This window comes from Electrophorus electricus, chromosome 9 (assembly GCF_013358815.1).
Source record: "Electrophorus electricus isolate fEleEle1 chromosome 9, fEleEle1.pri, whole genome shotgun sequence".
NCBI lineage: Eukaryota > Metazoa > Chordata > Actinopteri > Gymnotiformes > Gymnotidae > Electrophorus > Electrophorus electricus.
The window spans coordinates 7,800,672-7,814,853 of record NC_049543.1 but is presented as its reverse complement, the minus strand read 5'-3'; the positions used below and the strand labels follow the sequence as shown (position 1 = coordinate 7,814,853).

The following is a 14,182-nucleotide window of genomic DNA, read 5'->3' as shown; positions in this document are numbered from 1 at the left end:
TTATATATATTTATAACTTGGGGGGGATTATTAATCACAAATGGAGACAGGTGTCACAAAATATTGCACTGCTGTAGTGCCAGATCTTATGTATTAAGGGAATCCAAAGCATGTTTTTTTTTCTTTAAAGCCTGATGGGTATGTTTGGAAACCAGTAACAGCTAACTAGCAAAGCTCCATGGGTTTTAAATCTCCTTCGTCTTTTTCAACTGTCTTGTATTTTTTGATTGCTTTAGACTCGGGCCATGGATAGCAGTTCACAGCTTGTCAGCTGACAAGCACACTTTCCCACACCTCTTGTCCCTCCTCCACTAAACAGCTTTACTAGGGAGACTTTGTACCTGCTGACTTAAGTAAATAAAACACGTTTACCCATGTGTGCTTTTTAGATAGGGGTCCTTTGGGAGAACTTTTTTTCCGTTGCCAGATGAAGTGTTGTATGACATTAAAAGGCCTAAATGAGTTTACTGTAGGCTGTAATGGCATGATATTGGTTGGGAATGTCTGTTATGCAACAGGCAGGGCTCCCCATTTTTAAGAGTCATATTTTAGGCCACGCCCCTCTTTTAATCCTCCAATGAGGTCTGTTTCTCCTTAGCTTTTCAAAACTCATTGCTGTAGGCATTTACTCAGTAAGCTGTAAAGCCAGATTTGCTTATCCTTTATTTCTATACATTTCCTGAGATTATAGTTTTTGTTTGATTTTTCCTTTTTTAAAATTGTACTTCAGAACTTTAACTTACTTATAACAATTAACACTTCCACAAACCCAAGTGTGCTGTCTGGTAGTCTGTGTTAGCCTATATAGTGGGGGGGATTGCTGCACCAAATTACAGATGCCACTAATTTCCATGAATCACCTTCAGTTGGAAAACATAAATTACATTGGCTTGAAATTTGTTTTTTAAATAACCAAAGGGTTTTTACTTTGCATCCCTTTCATATTCCCATGATGTAGCTCACTCTGTATACGATGTGCATGTAAACCTTTTAATCAAATCTATCACGTGCAGTGATGCCATCAGTGCGGAACAGAGCTTTAAATATACCTTTCCCCTTTTTAGAAGTTGACGTTGTTCCTTTGAAACATAACGTTTAAAAAACAGTGGTTTATCTTCACGTGGTGTCACATTATGTTGTCATATTGTTACTGGATGATTGCAAGTGAAGTGACCACACAACCCCTGTTGCAAGACACTGCCACTAGTCCCAGCTATTGTTCGTCATATTGAGATCAGGCTTGGTGTTAATTTCTATGTGGACAGAGCCTGCCCTTATGCCAGCGTGGCCCCAAATCAAACATGAGATTCAAAACATGACTGTAGAATCAAAATAAATGTGTGGCTTGTGTAATGATGTAAACCATATTCTTTACAAGTTAATACTTTATTTCTTTAAATGTTCATGTAATGTCTTCATTGCTGGACTATAGATTTGTGAAGTATGATTTAACATACAACAGTTGACACTTCCACTTGTAGGTTTCAGGTCTCAGAAATAGCCCACACTATGAAAATGAAAGTTAAAAAAGAATCTTTGAAAAATTAAGAAGAGGGTGTTCTTGACACATCAGTATCAGCAGACTGACTGACTGAAGGCCCAATGAAAAATGTTCTGGGTTTGTCAAATCACATTTTATTAAAGAATTGAAGAATCATCATAAATTGTCATACCATTTATATGTATACATATAATAATTTTAAAAATGCATGGAAAAAAACCCCCAAATTTAAAAAACAATTCTATTGTAAAAATCTAGATTTTGTATAGGCTTACTGAAAACGTTTGTACTGTGAATTGCAAGAGAAAATATAAAATGAGACTCACCTGGACATTAGCTGGAAGATAACTGACTCGGCACTTGATTTTGAAGGTGTAATTTGAAAATCTTCAATGACTGGCACACTGCAGAGATTAGCTTGCTAGATAACTTCTAGCAGCCCAGTAAGTCAAAGCAAGTTTTCATTGGCAAACAAACTAAAAAAGATGTTCATTTAACTCATTTTCTTTCTTTCTCTGAATACAAAATTAATGATAAGGGCTTGTCTAGGCTTACTATGTAGCAAATATCTTGCTTGTAGCAAAGCCAATCCCATCATTTTGTATTTAAAGAAAAAACTATATCAAATTTCAGAAGTATCAAAGCACAAAAGTTCAACCTTATGTAATATTAAGATTCCCACTCAGTGTGAGCTATGTTAAATCATTCATGATCCAGTTAACTGGGAACATGTGTGTGTGTGTCACTTGCAGAGTAGACTGAGCAGTGCAAGACGCAGTGTGGCAAACTAAAATCATCTTGGCACTGTTCGTGACATGCATAAAGATTTCATTACATTTATGCTTGCTTACATCTGTATTCAATACATTTGTTAATATTCCTCACAGATGAATACTTGTGTAGTATTATTACTTTGCCCAGGAAAATACATTTGTTTGTTTATTTTATTTTGGCTGGAATTTGGTTTGCTTGATAATCTACATAGACCTGACTTGAGAACATGTGCATTTGATTTCTAGTGCCATGATGTGAGATTGGACTCAAGACCCAAAGGTAAAGACTTGAGACTAACATGCATCTTTCTTACTCCCATCTCTGATTAGAACGGAGAAAAGTTAGTGAGAGCAATTTTCCTGTTATTCCTGACAGGACCAAGAGGGAAAGTCTATTTTTGCCTCATTGTTTTTTGCACATCCTTTGATCAACACATTGGAAGTTGTGCAATGACCAAGTCAGGGCCACATCTTGCTATTGAAGACAAAATATTGTATAAGACTCTGATATTGTAAAGAGTCCAGATCAGCAGTTAAAATCTCAAACTCACAGAATGTCAATTTCCCAAATATGGGAAATTACTGCCATACTAGTTTGACTAGTTCGTACTGATGAGTACTCATTTGTCCATCTTCATAGATAGACTTGATAGAATATCCCATCAAGTCACTGTGTGGTACCTGAATCAGTACCTTAAAGCTATTGATCCAGGATATCTGTAATCCCAAAATATGCTTTCAAAATTCATTGCTATCTGATACTCATCTCATGTTATTCTACTGTTCAGAACTGAAATTACTAGACTTGAATTTAATCCTTTTAAGATGCAGGCCTTAGACTAGGTTAAACTCATCATGTTGTCATCCAAAACAAGATAAGAGTTGACTGGCACAGTGTGGAGTCTCTGCACTTTCCAGCTGGTTGGTTTGTGTTGACCAACAGCCTACAGGAGAATGTAGGAGGTGTGCTGATGCATGCTTGGACAGCACATTTGCTCAGCCATTGTTGATCCATTTGTGTTGTTTTTAATTAAACTACCCCCCAGCTGATCTAGCAGAAGCAGGAGAACGTGGACATATCTGAGCATGGGTATGTGAATGGCAGTGTCAAAAACTAAGGGGTACATAGGGTGTAGTTATTATTAGGAAGTAAATTGAAAGATTAAAAAAGTACTAAAAGCATGGCAATCAGGTTGTAGCACTGGTTGTAAGAAGCCTGTAAATTCTCCATTCTTGGACAAAACTTTGACAATACTATTCCAGAGGTGACTTCAAAACAAAGGTGTGTTACAACTTGAGATGATGCTTTTGTTTTAGTTTGCCAACTCAAGGCTGAGCAGAGAAGCCCTACATGGCATAGTCACAGCCTAATAGACTTTTAATGTAGAACAAAAAAAAAAAAAATTAAAAATCTGTAAATCATTAACCACAGTTCCACAGAAAGTAACTCATTAATGGCATTTTGGATGTTTTCCCTCAGCTCAGCTCAGTTCATATGCATCTTGGTGCTATGTAATGCAGTAGCCTATTGTAGGGTTTACAGTTCAGCCAATTTTCAATTTTACCAAGCAAACCATACATTACAAACATAAAAGTACTGTTTTATGAAAGAGAGGCTCTTTTTCAATCAAGTTAATTTCACAGATAACTTTTGCTCCCACTTTCAGTCAGCCTTTATGAGTGATGAATAGGTCAGAGAGCAATAAAGGCCTTATCCATGTTTTTGTGCAGAAACATGGACTCAAATGTCCCAAAGATCAGGGAGACAGCCATGATAGCCCCTGGAGCAATGCCAGCTTCCCTACACAGGCATGACAAGAACAGTGGCAGTGTAGGTGCCATGACAATGGAGCTTTGTGTTTGTACGTCAGAGGTCACTTGTTCAGTAGGTCATGGACTAGTGACTTCTGTAAAGACAGTAAATCACACTGGCCCTTGTCGGTTCACCTGCATTTTAAGTGGTCAGTACAGCTTTGGAATGTTTTACTGACAACATAATACATTGGAAACAGTTTGATTTTTGTCTTTCTTTGTTTAACATTTTGGTTTTGTGTTGATTCCTCACTATTCACTTGAGCTGGCCTGAAAATTTGAGGGCATATAAAGTGGGTTTTGAGAATCTGCACATCTGTCCATATTTCTCTCCTCCTGTGCAGTTTTCTTTGTCTCAGCCCCATACCTGAAGAATACAGCTTTTCTCTGCTCTTCACATTGTTTGCAGGCTAGTGTGGCAGGATGGAAGCATAATCACCTTAATCATAGTAGAAATCAAATTAAACTCTGTGAGAGGCTCTCTCAGTCTAGACATAATGGATTTGAAAATTTGTTTCCTGCCAAAGCTTAACTGTTACCGTTAACTGTTCACTTTGGAAAAGCCAATATTGACCAATTGGTTTGAGTACTGAAATCCTTACCCTGTTTAACCTGTGCACTATCATAACCTAACTCAAGGGACAGTCCAAGGTTATGTTTACAAAGTTGACATAGTGAAAGTCAACCCTACTTGTGCTAGGGACTGTGATGATACCACCCCAAAACAGGTTGCAGCCTATTACTGAGGAACTGAAATGCCATTGTCTGTGTTTAAGGCAAATATTGCATAAGAATTTAAGTTTCAATGTCATATATTTAGTTCAACAGAATGTTGATAGTAATTGTGTTTGGACTCCATTGTGCTCCTATAGATTTTATTAGAGACTTGACCAAGAAATTTTATTATTATTATTTTTTTTAAACCACATAGACCAACAGTAATAATGTAAAAAAAACAGACCCTAGACTTCTAGACCCTATAGTTAGACTTCTGAGGGTCTGTTTTTAACATTACTGTATACAAGTATTAGACCACAGTCACTGCATAACATTGAATTGTATTATATAGTATATGTTAATGATCCCATAGAGAAATACAATCCTTGAATTGCTGCCTTTTTTCATTTTGGGTCTTTTCTTAGGTCACATGCTGTGATATTTAGGAGTAAACCAAAGTTTGGCTCTCCGGGTGTGGCTTGAGATGGCGAGTAATAGCCCTGGCCTCAGGTTCAGCTCTAGTCCATTTGTTTTCAGGTGGATGGAGGCCTGTCTGGAGGAGGAGCTCCCTTCCACCACGGATCTGGAAGAGGGCTTGCGTAATGGCGTGTTCCTTGGCAAACTCGCCAAGTTCTTTGCCCCAAAAATGGTGTCTGAGAAGAAGATCTATGACCGAGACCAGGCTCGTTACAAGGTATATGGGCACAATTATGATTTAAGGTTCACCATTTTAGCTAGAGCAGTGCTGCTAAATATTTGTGCTATTTCCTAAGATGAAACACATGCTCAATATCTACAGGAAGCAATTTATTCCTAAATGCATCCCAGACATCCTCACTTCTTGCAAAACTCATTCCCACAAGCAGAAATGAACCATTAACTTATTTAATTTAAGACTGCAGTCTGACCTCTTCTCCTTAACCTCATTTGTATTCATATCCTGAAAAAAACAAAAAACAAAAACCACTAGATCAATTCACAGGCATATTAATTCACAGATAACTAGAGAAACATGTTTAATTATGGGTTGAGAGATTACTTTGGACTAATGGTTTGTTTGCTCTACTGCGGTCCCCAGCACACAGGGCTACACTTCAGACACACCGACAATACGGTGCAGTGGCTCAGAGCTATGGAATCTATTGGTTTGCCAAAGGTGAGGCTTTCTGTGCAGTAGATCTCCTCCTACTTGCCTACACACACATACACGTACCCCCCACTCTCAAACACAGAAATGCTGGTTGAACTAAAAATTCCCGTACTAAATATTACGATTTTCAGGTTCCTATCTTTTGCAGAGGTAACACTGCATTTTGAGACTTTCATTCAGTGGGTAAACACATGCATTATTACCCGTGTTCCCCATTACACTGGCGGAGTCACCTTGCTTTGAAGAGGCATGGGTGGAACCTTGCAGAGCGATTCAAACAAATGCATGCTTAATGAGCAGAACAAAGCTATTATCCTGCATGGATGAATAGCAATTGAAACCACCTATTGTTGTTTTTTTTTTTTTTTTTTGTCATTGTCTGTGCCTGGCTCCTAAAATAAAGCAGAGCATCAGCCTGGAATAAAAGAACTTTTTAATGACGTCAGATTGTATCCCTGCATTTGGCAGCCAAACAGTGGCCTATACCTTCCACTTGCTTGCACAGTTTGATTGCATTTTCAGTACCTGGCGAGAGCTTTCCATTAAAGGCAAGCAAGCTAACGCTGCAACCGGCTGTAAACTGAAACCCAATGCAGTGTGCGGGGTAGCGTGCAAATTTTTGACATACCATGAGTCATCATCCTATAATAAACAGATCTTTGGCTAAAATGTGCAACAGTAGACTCTTCAAAATCGGATCCACAAAGAGTGCTAAGCTAACTGATGGCAGACACAGACTGTTAGAAGTTTAGCACCTGCTATAGATGTGCCCAGGCCTGAGTCTGCAGAAATGTAATAGAATTACAGTTAAACCTTACTAGAGTGTCAGTGACGATCCTGTTAACATTGTTAATACATTCTGACTTGCTTTTCGGTCATATGCTGCATATCTCTGAAAAGGTTGTGGATGAAATGAAATAAGTTGTGCTCTCGTTTTGCCTTGCAACGAGGGCCGGAGACTAATGATGGTTTCTGCTTTCAGATATTCTATCCGGAGACAACTGACGTGTACGATCGCAAGAACATGCCCAAGGTGATCTACTGCATACACGCACTCAGGTACAAGCTAGTGATCGTCTTTCCCCCATCCACTGTCCAGGAAATCTCAAGTTATCTTAAAGCCTTGCTCTTTCATTGCTTGGTATGCACGGCTTACAGTTTCAGAAATCTGCGCTGCCGTGACAAACTCAAGCCACAAGCCCGTCTCATTTCTGGGGTGAATGTTCTTAGTGACGGGTATCCTGTGGTACAGCTACTCCAGAGCTACACTGGTTTACTTCTTGTCTGCTTTTAGTCATTTCCTGTCACTGTTTCCTGCCAATTCCCGCCATTTTGCCACAGAGGAAGATCTCGTTGTCTGTCCCAGGTGGCCTCTTGCATCCCAAACGATTTCCCTAAAGCCCAGTGTTATGTGGGCTGAAATACATTTAGGTGTATCAGTTAATTCATTTATTTATGTTTACACAATCACTGCTAGACTGTGGTTGGTATCAGTCCCCCTTGCTGTGTTTGCCCTTTGACTGATGTAGGTTTCGTTATGCGATGATGGCGGGTGCTGTTTTGATAACATGCGCCCAGCCCAGCAGGAAACGCATCATCACGAATGGTTTCTGTTTTATCACTCATGATGATCTCAAGCAACTGGTCTCCATGCACACAGGAAGTTCAGATGGACATTGCAAACTATTGACACTATGTAGCTCAGCACAGCAGTTGAAGCTTCCTGATGATGCTTTGCACACCATGATAAGGATATCCCAGCATGTTCCCCTGCTTCCTGTCACAATTTAATAAGGCATTTAATTCATATAGTAAATTTAATGAAGAATTCCTAATCCATTGCGAAGCATAATGTTCGAATTATGGCTTCATGTACTGTATTAACCATCGTCCACAACTGGTTGCATTTTTGTGTGTGACAACAGAGTGGAAAATCATTCAGCAGAAAATTGGTGGTGACTAAGCATTTGCAGTTATTTTTTTGGCTCAGGGTTTTGAGGGCGGCGAACAGGTCACATCAATGAAAGTTAATTTTGAACAACCTCCTCAACTGGGTGGCTGGGTGCCATTAGCTAATACCTGTCAATATGTCTAACAACTCACCACAGGAAGGTCTCTGGCTGTAGTAAGATGCTTCTCTCTCTCTCTCTCTCTCTCTCTCTCTTTCCTCTCTCTCTCTCTCTCTCTCTCTCTCTCTCTCTCTCTCTCTCTCTCTCTCTCTCTCTCTCTCAGCCTGCATGGCTTCCTCTTTCTCCCTCACACATGTGCTTCCTTCCTGAACCTGGTCAACTTGAGTGGGACAAAGCAACCTTCAGACTGGAGGAAACAGCTATAGACATATAATGACATAAACCCTCTGCCTACCACCATTCACGTTTAGTTTAGGTGTTGCTTTTCTGGTTGTTTTTGGCAAGGCACTACATGTCGTTACTTCGGAAAAAGGTTCTTAATTTATTAAGGATATGTTCAGAACGGACAGTTCCTCTCCCCTCTTCATGTTCGCACAAAGGCTGTAAACACTTTAATTACAGTAAGATTCTTGGTATTCTTTGGCAGTTCTGGCCTTTTCCTCCTGTGCTACGGGTCAAACAATTTGCCCTTTGCCCTGTTTAACAGAGGGTAAAGTTAAGAATGCTTCTCCTCTTCCATGTCTATTGTGTTTAGCGGTCAAAGGTAAAGCAAGCATGCAAGCTTATCTCCCACATCCAAAGGTACGCACATATACACACACACACACACCCAGTTGCACTGTTCACAAAAGGCTTCTATAATTCATGTCATACTTATCCTCCATCAGCGGTAGATGAAAGTTTAATGGAGTTTCCAGGCACCTGTACTAGGCAGATTGCAGAACTTTCGACTTGTTTGGGTGTCTCAGCATAGATCCGATCTCTGCAGCAAGAGCTTGACCTACTGCACACTGACCTCTAGTGTTAAAAACCACATATTGCACCATTAGATTTCCTCTCCGAGATCAGTGCGTTGTTCACTATTGCAAGCAGTCCATTTGGTGCAGATTTGATTTATCTTCATCCAGCACACATGCCGCAATACTACATGAGTACATGAATGCATTTTAAATTAACCTGTAAATACAGAATACTGTGTTAAACAACAAACTCAGAATTTTTTCTGTGCCTTTTTGAGTTTATTGTAGAACCTGAGTCCAGATTTCTTCTTAAAATTACATATCAGCTCATGGCATTTTTGCATGTGCGTGCGTGTGCGTGTGTGTGCATTTCTTTTTTCAGTCTGTACCTCTATAAATTGGGAATCGCTCCACAAATTCAAGACCTGCTGGGGAAAGTGGCCTTCACAGGTACACACCTCAGATTTTTGTCTCATGGGAATGTTGCATCAAAAGGATTTCAAACATAACACCACCACATTGAACTCTGGTAATTACATACTTGATGGTTCACAAGAACAACACATTAATTGCACATTGACTTTATGACCCCAGGTATCTACTGCGGTTCAGTCTGGCTAAAGAGCCAAGCTGAGCCTTATTGGCTATTAATTTCTAGCTGTGCTTAGATTAATTGTAATGTCACATTTATTTAAGGCATAATATATTGTTTGTCTCATGCGTCTCAGATGACCCATTGTTTATAATACAGGGCATTAGAGAAAAGGCAAGACAAAAGGTTCCGTCTGCATAATGAATTGTAGAAGCGGTTTGATGCTGGAAAGGTATTCTCAGTAAAAAGAAATGATCAGAACCTGGGACTTGACTAAAGTGACACAGTGAATGTGGCTTCAGTTTCAGTCTCCACCCTGTTGACGCAAAAAAAGGAGTGGTTTATTTTAAATAGAATTTGTTGACAATATTCCCATTACTTATGCATGGACACCCCTGAACTACCTTATTTTTAGGCTGCGAGTCAGACCATGTGGCACATGAAGCGTGTGTCATCTTTTTTGAAGTTCATCCAAATGCGAAGGTCTTGTTACATCTTTCCAGATGAGGAGATCAGTAACATGAGGAAAGAGCTGGAGAAGTATGGCATCCAGATGCCAGCCTTCAGCAAGATTGGGGGCATCCTGGCCAGCGAGCTCTCTGTGGACGAAGCTGCATGTGAGCACCATAAATCCAGGGCAGAATCACGTCACTGTACAAGTGACTGAATTATCACAAGACTCCATCATTGTGATTAGCTAATCACTTAATTCACCTAATCACCTAAAGACCATTAATCAAATCACTGATGCTGAATAAGCACTAAGTAGAATGTACTTCTACATAACATTCCCTGTGGAAACATGCACTGTCTCTGTAGTTCCTCCTAATCCCTTGGCTTCCTTTCGGCTGGGCCCGTGTCCTGTCTGCAGTGCATGCTGCTGTAATCGCCATCAATGAGGCCATAGACAAAGGCCAGGCCGAGGTCACCATGGCCTCTCTGCAGAACCCCAACGCCATGCTGAGGAACACCCAGGAGGAGCTGGCCCATGACTACCAGGACACGCTGAGCAGGGCCAAGAGGAAGAAAGAGGCCCACGCCTCAGGACGAGTAAAGCCGCTCACATGCTCGCCCACCTTTCCTAAATGGTCAAAGTTCATGTTTGACTAATGCTGAGCTTCATGGAAGGTAGACAGATGTTAGTTTATTAGTTAAAACCCTGTGCTACAGCAGGAAAGCTCTTGCATGCCACACAGAAGATCTATATATACTATATACCCTATAAACTATATATAAGATATACTATAAACTTTCAGTCAGAATAAGAAAACTATAAAGAACAGACACATGAGGCATCCAGCAGATGACCACCTATAGGAGTTCCTAGTTTTGCATTCACTGGTGTTTTTTATTTGTAAATAGCTCATGCCTCATTTTGTGTTGTGCTGTAGCGCTCCTCCTGATTTTTTAACGCCAGACAAAATATGATTAGAAATTGAATGGCTCCCACATTTCCCTCACAAGCTGTCCAAGGGCAGGCAGCTCAGGACTGCACAGCTATACACAAACCACCACAAAACAGCTGTCCAATCCCCATAAGCAGGGATGAAGCAAAAATATACAGAGAGAATAATTTGTAGCCATACAGCATTGAGAATTAATAAAGTGCCTGAGTGTTGTAAGAAATGAAAGCAAAGCACAAAAAGAGGCAAATATTTTTCAAGAGGTGTTGCAAAATGGCTCCTTTAGGTTTAGGCACTTCCTGATGGAGTCACCCAGAAGTTCAAGCGCTCTGGTATCTACAAAATCAGTTTTAGTTCATGAAATAACATCAAACAGTAAGAAATAAGTTCCAAACAGTAACACTAGAGAGCGGTTTAGCTTTAATGGCTATTTCACACACCACTGAGGTTAGTTTGGCTTATATGAGCACATCTGACTGCATGCGCATGATGTAATGATTAATTTTTTTCTATTGTGATGTAAATATAGTTGGAGCACTCCTCACAGCTTATCAGTCAATTAATGCCTGTCCCATAATTTAACTATGAAGGTCCTGTGTGCCTCGTATTTCCTGCTGATTATGACGTGTGTGTGTGTGTGTGTGTGTGTGTGTGTGTGTGTGTGTGTGTGTGTGTGTGTGTGTACACGTGTACGTGCCCAGCGCTTGTCCATTGCGACTGAAGAGAGAGACGTGTATGAAGAATTACTGACCCAACAGGAGATCCAGAGCAGTGTGGACTTGGTCAACAGTGGGTTCCCATATCTCTTAATCAAACACTCCTGTCATTCCTTTTGTTCCATATGGCCCACTTTCCGTCTGGACATTGGCCAAGCTAATTTTGCACAGAACATTTAATGAGAAATTAAGATTTTATGTTCAGACTGTGAGCATTATTGCCATCACTCTGCTCTGAAGTTGAGAATGTCACCTCTCTGTGTGTGCAGCACTTATAGCCGTGCAGCAAGTAAACCAGGCCATTGATGCCCAGGATAAAGAGGCTCTGCTGGCTGGACTCAGGCTACCCGCCCTGGGCCTTTTGGGCATCGAAGAGGCCAACTCTCAGTGTTACCTGGTGCAGTTCACATCATACAGGGAGCACAAATCTAAGGTGGGTCCACCTAGCAGGGAGTGGATGCAGTAAACTCAGTGTTCTGGATAACGAGTTTTTGAACTGTGCCATAGTTATTAGGATGCAAAAAGAGACCATCACTGTTCCAGCATTACTCTCTTTATGGATTAAGGTAATGGTCAGCATTCTAGAGTTACAGATGAGACAATACCTATAGTGTGTTTGGCGATCATAATGACAGTAAGCTCTTGTCATGTGGCACGGCCCTGTTGCATAGTTGAGTTTGTGACACTGAGGACCGTGTTGCTAATTGCTCATTCACCGCAGGATATCGGAGCTGAAGCACAGTTGGAGAAGGACGAGATCCAAAGGGCAGTCAACTCCTCCAATGACTTTGCTGAGGCAGAGAAACGGAGTATGTACCACGTGTCTTGTCCTGTAGGAACACTGTAGAAAGGGGCTTCTAAAATATGACAACACAGTACTTGTCTACACTGAAGATCTTTCTCACATTAACAAGGCATATAATGTTTAATATCTCAAAATGTCCAACAGTGAACATATCTGATGCCTATGGAGTTAGTGTGCAATGATGATCAGCAAAAGAGTATATCAGATCAAGCTCTTATGAATTTGAAGCAAGTAGTTTAGCCATATTTGATCATTTTTGCTGTTGGTTATATGAGGGAAAAAAGCTCAGAAAATGTGCATCTGTAAGAGCTGGGTAAAGTAAATTTGTATTCCTCCATCAGTGAATTTGATGCTTGTGCCTGCCTACAGAACAGGAGGCCATGGTGACGATTAATGCTGCCATTCGCCGTGCTGTGCCAGAGGAGACGGTAGAGCAGCTCCAGAACCCCGACGCCCAGCTGCCCATCGTGTACCCCACGGCTGCCAGCCTGTACCAGTCAGAGCTCTTCAGCCTGCAGGGCAGCTCACAGGTCAGCCTCTTTGCCCTTCCCCGCCTGTGCTCTCACCGCATTCGCTCGCTGTCCACCGCCATCATCGGAATGGAATGTGTTGTGTCCCAGAACAAGGCAGGTCTGGGCCACGAGGAGCTGTGCGTTGCTGTCGAGATGCTGTCGGCCGTAGCTGTCCTAAATGACGTGCTGGACACCAAGGACGCTTCGGCAGTAACCGAGCAGCTGTCGCATTCTCCACTTGGTTTCAGCAACATCGACCATGACAACATGCAGAGGTAATGAAGATGGAGCCAGGTTACAGCTGTGACATTTTCATTTAGTAAGATGAATAGGGCTCGAGACAACATTTATCAAGCACTAGTTGACAACATCAGGTCCAGGCCTGTGACATGAGTTCCATGCCTGTCTCCTATAATTACACTCATCCCAGAGTGGAACTCTCATTGCAAATAGTCTGATAAACATGGGCCTTATTTTGGTGCACTTTGTATTCTTTTAGGCCACTATAATAATGGGAACGAATACTGGATTCTTCATGTTTTTCCCCCTGCAGATATGCTGACACACTGATGAGCCTCAGAGCAGAATCTCTTGCTCAGGGACAGGAGTTCCTTACCTGGAATGATGTTCAGAAATGCATTGACACTGTTAACAGTCAGGTTCATGAGGAACATGAAAGTAAGGGCTTAGTACAATAATGTGTATTTGATTTCAAGTCCATGAATGAAGGACCGAATACAAAATATTCTCATGGCTATAGGAATAAATGTAATAATATTTTATTAGCCAATGGTCCAAAAGATCACATTTTATTCACTCTACATTCTTAAAATAGCCTGTATACATAAACTTGCCTAATCATTGTAAGTTTACATTGTAGTAATGACATGAATGTCATTGCACATATAGGTCTTTCCTATTGACTCCAGTCATGCAGCTTTTTCATCTGTTTTCCCATCCAGAAGTTCACTTTCATTTCAGTTTTATTGCAGTTCCTTGCTACATTTGGGAGTGTGTGTGTGTCTCTCTCTCTCTCTCTCTCTCTCTCTCTCTCTCTCTCTTTCTGCAGGAGTCATTGCCATTGCTGAGATCAACGAGGCCCTGAACTCTGGAGATCCAGAGAAGACCCTCGCTGCTCTGCTCCTCCCGACAGCTAAATTACAGAGCATTAACCCAGCCACAGCCAAACATTATCACAATCTGCTGCTGCACACCAAAGAGCTTATCTGCAAGGTACTGCAACATTATGAGCTCTGTTTTGTCCTACTGATTTGTCCAACTAATTGTTCTTTCCTCTGTTTTACTTTGGTTTTAGGGTTAGTAAAAGAAACA

The 14,182-nt window shown here is 40.9% G+C and overlaps 1 protein-coding gene across 1 annotated transcript in view; it reads left to right on the top strand.

The window, feature by feature from the left end:
* The window catches only part of iqgap2 (IQ motif containing GTPase activating protein 2), a 40,292-nt gene that overhangs the window by 4,939 nt on the left and 21,171 nt on the right, over nucleotides 1–14,182 (top strand). Inside the window, exons 3-15 of the mRNA XM_027015082.2 lie at nucleotides 5,341–5,497; nucleotides 5,882–5,959; nucleotides 6,936–7,012; nucleotides 9,205–9,272; nucleotides 9,918–10,031; nucleotides 10,286–10,464; nucleotides 11,519–11,606; nucleotides 11,803–11,966; nucleotides 12,255–12,342; nucleotides 12,708–12,868; nucleotides 12,959–13,125; nucleotides 13,404–13,528; nucleotides 13,920–14,083. Of these exons, the coding sequence (XP_026870883.2) occupies nucleotides 5,341–5,497; nucleotides 5,882–5,959; nucleotides 6,936–7,012; nucleotides 9,205–9,272; nucleotides 9,918–10,031; nucleotides 10,286–10,464; nucleotides 11,519–11,606; nucleotides 11,803–11,966; nucleotides 12,255–12,342; nucleotides 12,708–12,868; nucleotides 12,959–13,125; nucleotides 13,404–13,528; nucleotides 13,920–14,083 (1,630 nt within the window). The remainder of the gene's footprint in view (nucleotides 1–5,340; nucleotides 5,498–5,881; nucleotides 5,960–6,935; nucleotides 7,013–9,204; nucleotides 9,273–9,917; nucleotides 10,032–10,285; nucleotides 10,465–11,518; nucleotides 11,607–11,802; nucleotides 11,967–12,254; nucleotides 12,343–12,707; nucleotides 12,869–12,958; nucleotides 13,126–13,403; nucleotides 13,529–13,919; nucleotides 14,084–14,182) is intronic.